Below are 8207 nucleotides of genomic sequence, written 5' to 3'. Positions count from 1 at the left end.
ATTGACTGTAATTTGAGCATGTGAGTGTGTACATGGGCATCTTTGCACATGTTGAGGCCAAAATCGAGTGTCTATCTCAACCACTCCACCTTAATTTTTGAGGTAGCATTTCTCTGAACCTGTAGCTTAATGAGGCTAGACTAGACCAGCTGGCCAGTGAGCTCCAGTGATCCATCTGCCTCCCATTTTGTAGCCTTTCTGATTATTTAAATTCATGCAATCTGAGGCTGAGGCTTTTAAGTTCATGCATTTCCATTTATCAATTTTGGATTGCTTCTTTTGCTTTTGAAGCCCCATTCAGGAAGTCATTGCTGCTGCTTATACCTTGGAATGTTTTGCTTGTTTTCCTCTAGCAGTTTCAGAGTCAGAGATATTAAGTGCTTTGATCCTTTAGAATTGATTTTTGTACAAGGTAAAAGATACGGATCTAACTTCCATCTTGAGGATGGGGAACTCCCATTTTCCCTGCACTATTTATTGAAGTGCCTGTCTTTTTTATTTTTTTTTTTTTAATGTTTTTGATACCTCTGTCAAAGATTAGGTAACTATAGTTGTGTCCATTTATTTCTGGGTCCAGGATTCTATTGATCTGCCTGTCTCTTTTTGTGCCAGTATCATGATTTTTTTTAATCTAGGGCCCTGTAGTATACAATAGCTAACAATCAGGAATACCTCCAGAACTGCTCCTTCTGCTAAGGATTGCTTTGGCTATGATGGGTCTTTTTTGCTTCCATATGTTTTGGGGTTTGTTTTCTTTTTTTTTTTTTTTTTTTTAGGGTCTCCCTGTAGCCCCAGCCGGTCTGGAGTAGACCAGGCTGGCCTTGAACTCACAGAGATCTGACTGCCTCTGCCTCTGGAGCGCTGGGACTAAAGGCGTAGCGCCACCTTTTGCTTCCATATGAATTTCAGGATTGTTGACCCATGTCTGTGAAGAACACAATAGAATGGAACATGCATATGAAAATGCCATACTTTTGTTAACTAAAAAAAAAAAAAGTGATGTGTTAATTACTTCTTGTTTCTGTGATAAAATACCGTGACCAAGGCAGCTTATAGAAAAAAAAGTTTATTTGGATTTATGGTTCCAGAGGGGAGTCCATAATGACAAGAGCGGTATGGCAGCCGGCAGCCAGAGCAGGAAGCTGAGAGCCCCATCTTCAAGTGGAGAGGAGGGAGAACTGGACAGGAGATGGGGCTGAGAACTCCCAAAGCCTGCTCCCAGCACCTTCCTCTAGCAGAGCCACACTTTCTAAACCTCCCCAAATAGCTCAACCAACTGGGAAATATGGGGAACTTCCTTATTCAAACTGCCATGTGTTGTGAATATGAATGCCTGAAAACTATCAGAATACATGGATTCCAGGTCATGTGCTCCAAAGATCCTTATTAGGTTTGACAGGGTAAGAGCCAGGTGAGGGTCACATTTGGCCTCAGCTGAGGGGCTTTTAGCCAGGAGGTCCTTTTGACAATTGCTTGTCCTTGCGGGTTATAGGGAATACCAAAGGTATGTTTGAGTCCCCAGGAGGAAACAAATTTATTGAATTCTTGAGAGGAATAAGCAGGCCCATTATCAGTCTTAAGCATCCAGGGTACGCCCCTGATTAACATGGTTGACTTTATAGCTTTAATGGCATGTATAGCCTTTTCCCCTGAGAGAGCTAATGCATAAGTAACGGAGGAGCATGTATCAACTATAGCATGAACGAATCTCAATTTCCCAAAAGGGGGGTAGTGAGGCATGTCCATCTGCCAAATGGCATTGGATATCAAACCACGGGGGTTCACTCCTCCCCTGTTAAGGGGCCTGAGAGGCATGAGCGGGGCACAGGTAGCACATGAGTGGACAAGGTGCTTGCATTGGGACACAGGGATTTCTGGGAAGAGTTTATGAATACTCTGAGAGGACAGATGGAATTTTTGATGTAAAGCTCTTGCTTGTTCTAACAGGTTAGACTGGACTGTCATGATCATGGCATCTGTGGCAGCATTCCCCCAAGCTAGGATTCTGGGAAGGGCGGAATGTGAGCAGATATGTGAGATGTACCATGGGTGACTTCTATTTTCTAGGCATTCCTGTAGCTTGACCATAGTGAGGTGGAGTGGGGTGGAGGAGTTTTTAATGTGAGAAAAGGTGATGACCTTAGTGACCTGAACAACGTAGGTGCTATCAGAAAAGACATTTAGGGGTTCGTCCTGGCATTCTGCTAAAGCTTTAAGTATAGCAAGAAGTTCTCCCAACTGGACAGAGCCAGAATTAGGGATGATGTGGGTGATGTCCTTTTTTCCAGGACGATGTATCAGGACCCCAAAGTTGTTCTTATTAGTGTCCGAAAAGGCAATGGTCACTTGGGGAATTGGGGAAGAGGAAGGGGTGCTGTACAGCTTAACCTCAAACAGCAATGTGAGAAGGGCCTGAATTCTTTTGTCTTGGGGCAGGTGATTGTCAGTGGCACCAGGGAAGCCTGACATCATAGTCTGAAAACTTACGGAATCGGCCCAGAGGGCCTGTAGGTTATGAAGGGGAAAGGGGAGCACAATAGCGTTGGGTTCTCTATTGAAGGTTTTTTGAGCTTGAGTGTGCAGTTTGACTGCCAAATTAAAGGCCAGATCAAACTTGGAGGAAACCTTTTGGAGCTCTGAGTAGGAGAGATGGACCCAGATAAGTGGGCTAGTCTGCCAAAGGGCACCAAGGAAGCCAGAAGAAGTCAATAGCACTAAAGCCTGTAGGGATTGTAAGGGCTCATATCTGTCGAGGGTTGTTGACGAGAGTAACCCAATGATCTTTTGTAATAAGGCAATGGCTGGGGGAGTTAAGTAAATCTTTGCTGAAGGGCAGGTAGGGCCCTCCGAGAGAGAAAACAGCACCCTCAATTCCTCCAAGGGAACGGGCAAGAATGGTTTAAGCCAACTTATGGTGCTACAGGGTTGTTGAAAATTGGCTAGTGTATAGACCAGCTTTGAATTAAAGGCAGGGGCTATAGGGCGTACACCGCCGAAATGGTATGCCCTAAAAAGGCATAAGGAGGCACCTCCTGTAGCTTATCTAAGGCAATAGACAAGCCAAGGGATGACAGGTGGAAGAGTAAATCTCTGGTTACCTTGTGGAGAAATTGTGGGATAGGGTGGGACAAAAGAATGTCATCCATATAATGAATAAATTTTACAGTATGAGGGATGGTTGAAGTGGAGGATGGTTGAAGTGGCTTGTGAGACAAAAAGCTGACAAATAGGACTGTTCTTCATTCCATGGGAAAGGACTTTCCATTGATATCTGAGGGCCGGCTTGTGGAAGTTCGGTTCCCAAACCATAAAGCCAAAGTGATCACGATCTTGGGGGCCCAGGGGGATTGAAAAGAAGCAATCTTTAATATTAAGTGTTATGATATAATAAGAAGGAGGAATAGTGCCAGGGTGGGGCAAGCCAGCCTGTGTCGAGCCCATCTTTTCCATTTGGTCATTAATGGCACGTAAGTCCTGAAGCAATCTAAAACGGCCATTTTTCTTTTTAATAACGAATATTGGGGGTATTATATTTACTAGTGGATGGTTTCAAATGTCTGAGGTCCAGCTGTTCCTGGACCAAATTCTTGAGGATAGATAATTTAAGTTCTATAATAGGCCACTGCTCCACCCAGATTGCATCTGTCGAGAGTCAGGTAAGGGTGATTGGTGTGGGAGACTCCTTAGGGGATGTCCCAGGGAGGGCAGTAGCCCTTAGAATTGGGGGTGCTGGTCAGGGCTCTGATTTCTCCCAGAAAGGTCAAGGTTATCATGGGCTATGACATCGTCATAAAGGCCTGATCATCTGTGGTAAGGACCACACCCATGTCCTCCAGGACATCTCGACCCCACGAGTTGTGGGGGACGTCGGCCACTATGGGAGTAATTGTGCCCTTACTCCTGTTTGAGTCCTTCCAGTGTACTGGGCAGATGACCAGCTTTGTGTCCTGGCTGCCACTCACTCCCTTGATGGGTGGGCCAGGCCAGTATTTCCAATGGGGGACTCGTTCTCAGTGATGATGGTAACATCGGCTCCCATGTCTACTAGGCCCTTCACAGCAATCCCATCCAGGAATAAGGACATTAGGGGAGGAGTGATTAAGAATCGGAAGGGTCCATAAAACCTGTCTCGTTCCCCCTCTTACTTGCGGGGATGAGGGGTGCCCTGGGTGGAGTTTAAAGGAGCCAAGTCCGATTAGGGCCATGACCTACAATCTTTTGCCCAATGAAATCCCTTTTTGCATTTAGGTCAGTGGGTCTTGGGACGAGCTCCATTGTTCGGGCAGTCCCTGTGGAGGTGTCCTGTCCTCCCGCAGTTCCAGCAGCCATCTTTTGAATTGGAGGGGGTGGGACTTCCTTGTAATAAGAGCGCCTCTAAGGAGGCAGTCAGGGCCTTGATGGGCCCTGTCCTGGGGTCTAGGTCTCTAGTGGTGGGTACCCATTTATGAATATCCTCATTGTGGACGGGTGCAATAGCATTGCAGGTAGGAGTATTTAGGCCTTCCCATGCCAACTGTTTGATGAGCATATCTCAAGTGGGCCCAGACTCCACTCTCTGTTCCACCACTCCAGTAACTCGGGCAAGGAAGTCTGTAAAGGACTCCCCTGGCTGCTGAATCAAATTGCGAAAGAATGCCTGTGGATCACAGGGGGAGGAACATTTAAGGGCCTTGAATGCCAGGTCACTAACTTGTTGGTAGTAAGCATGAAGGCCAATAGTGGACTGGGAAATGGGGTCAATATATTGTCCACGTCCTGTGAGCATATCCAGAGTAATATTAAGGCCATATTGAAGGCTGAGATGTGCCTGATTGTCAGCCTGATCGTCGTAGGCCAAACGCCAGCTCAGGAAGACTGAGGGCTCCAATACCGCCTTCAATAAGTTATACCAATCGTAATGGGTCTGTAACTGCATGGCCCATTGGCGGAGAACTTGCTCAAAATATGGGGAATCAGGGCCTGATTTGTTGGCAGCTTTGCGGATGAGTGCAAGGTCTGTGAAGGGGTGGGCACCCATGGCTGTTGCGCAGCATTGGGGCCGACATTAACTGGAAAGGCAGACACAGGCCGGCAAGGGGCAGCAAGGGGTGGATGGGCCCGGGGGGGGGGGGGTAATAATGAGTGGGAGGTGTGTTGGAGTAGGCAGAACGTAGTTCCTTCCAGAGGTACTGGGGTGATGGCATCTCTGATTGCTGTGGCTTTGAAAGCGGGGTCTGAGGTAGGGGTGAGGGGTCCCCTTCCTCATTTGGATCGACCTCAAGGCTGGTTCCCATATCAAGGTCAGCGGGGGTTGAAGTAATGGCAGTCTACATTGGCCTGATCCTGACACTTTGTTGTGGGCTGAAATGACTTCTTCAAGGGAGGAAGATTTAAGGCTGGCAATGATGGCTAAAAGGATCAGGACAAACGAGGCAAAGGGAATGACTCCTGATCCTACTTCCCTTTTCCGGGCGGAGAAATGAATCCGCATCCAGAGGTCAGGATCCCACATATTCTTGGGAGAGACCCAAGGGGCCAAGTTAGTGGCCTCATAGCAGAAATTCTCAATATCTTTTGGTTTTACTTTCAGTCCCCAAGTTTTAAGGAGCGATTTGAGTGCTGCCATTTGTGGCTCCTTGCACTGTGGTGGCAGGTTGCCCATCGTGAGAAGGTCCCATAAAGGGAAACTCACCACAGAAAAGGCAAGGGTGACTACTAAGAGGGCACAAATGAAGCAAACAAGGGCCGTGAGCCACTTGGATGTAAACCACCCCGACATGAAAAGGTGTATCGGATCCAAATGTCTTATGCTTAGTAAGGGACTTCCGAGGGCTGTGACACCCTCAGCCATATGCTCACACGGTGTCTCCAGGGCAGGCAACAGGATGACCTGAAGCCTGGGCTCTGAGTTTGGGGTGGATCAGCCCTTATGTGAACTCACCAGGACGAGCCAAGTAATAAAAGGTGCCGACGTGGGCTTCAGGACCACACAGCGGAGTGTGCCTTCCTGATCTAACAACAAATATGACAAACAGGATAGATGGGACAGAGGAGAGGGCCACTCAGTCACCCTCAAGCAGCCGAAGGGACAGAAAAAACCCGGGGCCTACTCACCAAACGAACCGAAGTTGGGGGCATCACCAACGCCGGGGGGCCGGGAACCCTGTTTGGGCACCAGATGTTGCAGGTACCCTCGCGGGTCCAGCCCACAAGGGACTGCAGGGAACGAGGGTTCTGGCCAAGGTGGGGGTGAGTGGCATGGAATCAACACACAGACACTGGGAGTCAGGTGGAAGCAGGCACTATGCGAGGTGCTGCAGACCTCATTTATTGCTGGGGAGGGCAGGCCTTATATATTGCTCCCTCTGCCCCCAGTGTCCCAAAGCTGGTGTGTAGCTCCCTGATAGATCCTCTCATCCAGGCCGCTTGTGTCATCAGTCTCTAGGTCCGGGGGCAGATTATAGGTTGGCTCTTTTGCAGAAGCGCGGTCTGTGTTCTCAAGGCGGAAGCTGTGCTCTCTAGTGCGGCCTGTGCTTAGGCCTGGCACTTCACCTCCTACAGCCCAGATAAACCAATTTATTTTTACCCTTAAGGTCATTTGAGGATCTGTTCCTCAGGGGTCATGTGGGCTTGGGAGGAGCCCCTGGCTCCTTTCTTTTACCAGTTCCATCTGTGTGAAGATAAGTCAAAGGTCCTGCCCAACCGTGGCTAGCTTCACTTGGAAGCATGGAAGAAATGTTTCCTCTGTGTTGACCCTCCTCTTTGTAGACTGGACACTGGTTCAGCTCCATCTGGTGGGGTCTCCGTGGCCTCCTTGATCAAGAGGACAGGATTAAATGTGAAAAGAATCAATGACTGAACTTTTCTCTTTTCTATTCTGAGGTAGTCAAAAATTAAGAAGACTGGATCTATGGAGGGCGGCTACCGACTTGACACGAAGTCCAGAGTTCTTTGCCAGCCCTGTGATACTGCAGTAGGCCAACCAGCAGAATCCTTGTGAAGATCTTACTGTTTCATTCACACATCTGACCTGTTAGCTTCAGTCTAGGCTCCAAAAGAGCTTTTTACTGTCTCAATGGATACAAATTCTTATTTCAAGGTAAGTCTAAAATATGGAACTTTTCCATTAAATGCAATAAATTTTCAGAACAATTTGTGATCCAGTAATAAATCTCTGGTCTTAAAGCATTCACTCTAACAGCTTTACCCTTAAGATATTAAACATGAGGGTAGGTTTTAATGGAGATACTCTCTCACTAAAAACTGAAATCCTAGGATCACAGCCACTCTGTGCAGTCCTGAATGGGCAAGGTCTGTGGAGAGGCTGATGTCAAGGTCAGGTGTACTGTGATAAGGTGAGTTGGCATACTCTGGAATCCTGCCGTTTCTAGAGGAAGTTTGCAGGGCAAATGTCAAGTTGCATAGCTTTGCTCTATCAGTCTGTAGTGCTATTTTATAATTCAGTCCTGCAGACAGTGTCCGCTTCTGGAATTAAGGGCCAGGGCACTTTCCCCTGAATTCCTGTAGTGTATGAACTGGCTTCTTGCTGGTTAACCCTAGGGTTCACCTTTTCCTAAAAGGATCATTGAGGACAGGTCACTGTTCTTACTCAAGGCAGGTGAGGCAAGGCTTGGGGGAACTGCCATTTGCATCTTATATTCTGAACAGTGCACTGGCCTGGGTAGGTTTGTGGTGAGACTGTCCTTGTCACCACACGTGGGTGAAGCCAGCTGAGACACATAAATCAAGCTAGTTTCTTCAGTTGGACTGCCAGTCAGGGACTTCATGTTGCTATTTCCTAGTACATTTAGTAAATTTTTAGGTGGGGTCAGTGGTCCCAGCTGGCACAGTATGTCTTTTAGAGGTCCTGGAACATGGCCATGGGAATCAGAATCAAAAGCTAACTGATCATAAGTAAAGTTCTCAAAAAAGATGCAGGGCACAGGGCCGCAGGAATCCTTTTCTGTTGGCACAGGGGGAAGTTTAGTCACGTTTTCTGCATGTAGCTTCCCAGCACCTGTATACAGTGTCTTGGTGCCTTCTGCCTTGTTTATAACTTCAAGAACATCTGGAATGCAGTCTTTGACGTTCATAATTGTCAAATGAGGGTTCTGCTGCAAAGGAAGCAAATATATATGAATATAAAGTGTGTGCATCCCAGGTGTCAGAGTTCACTTAGAGTTTCATGGGCTTTCCTGGTCACAGGTTTACTTAGAGGTGATGATGAA

The 8207-nt window shown here is 47.3% G+C and overlaps 1 protein-coding gene across 9 annotated transcripts in view; it reads right to left on the bottom strand.

Moving 5' to 3' along the window:
• Positions 1 to 7513: 7513 nt before the first annotated feature.
• The window catches only part of Osmr (oncostatin M receptor), a 70224-nt gene continuing 69530 nt past the window's right edge, over positions 7514 to 8207 (bottom strand). For 8 of the 9 annotated variants that reach the window (XM_029567796.1, XM_029567791.1, XM_029567790.1 and 5 more), the window contains one exon: positions 7514 to 8093. In XM_029567796.1, the coding sequence (XP_029423656.1) occupies positions 7536 to 8093 (558 nt within the window). In that variant the 3' untranslated portion in view covers positions 7514 to 7535. The remainder of the gene's footprint in view (positions 8094 to 8207) is intronic. The other variant, XM_029567795.1, reaches the window with a different exon arrangement.

This window comes from Nannospalax galili, unplaced genomic scaffold (assembly GCF_000622305.1).
Source record: "Nannospalax galili isolate Female #2095 unplaced genomic scaffold, S.galili_v1.0 scaffold139, whole genome shotgun sequence".
Taxonomy (NCBI): domain Eukaryota; kingdom Metazoa; phylum Chordata; class Mammalia; order Rodentia; family Spalacidae; genus Nannospalax; species Nannospalax galili.
This window is presented reverse-complemented; position numbering and strand designations above follow the sequence as displayed.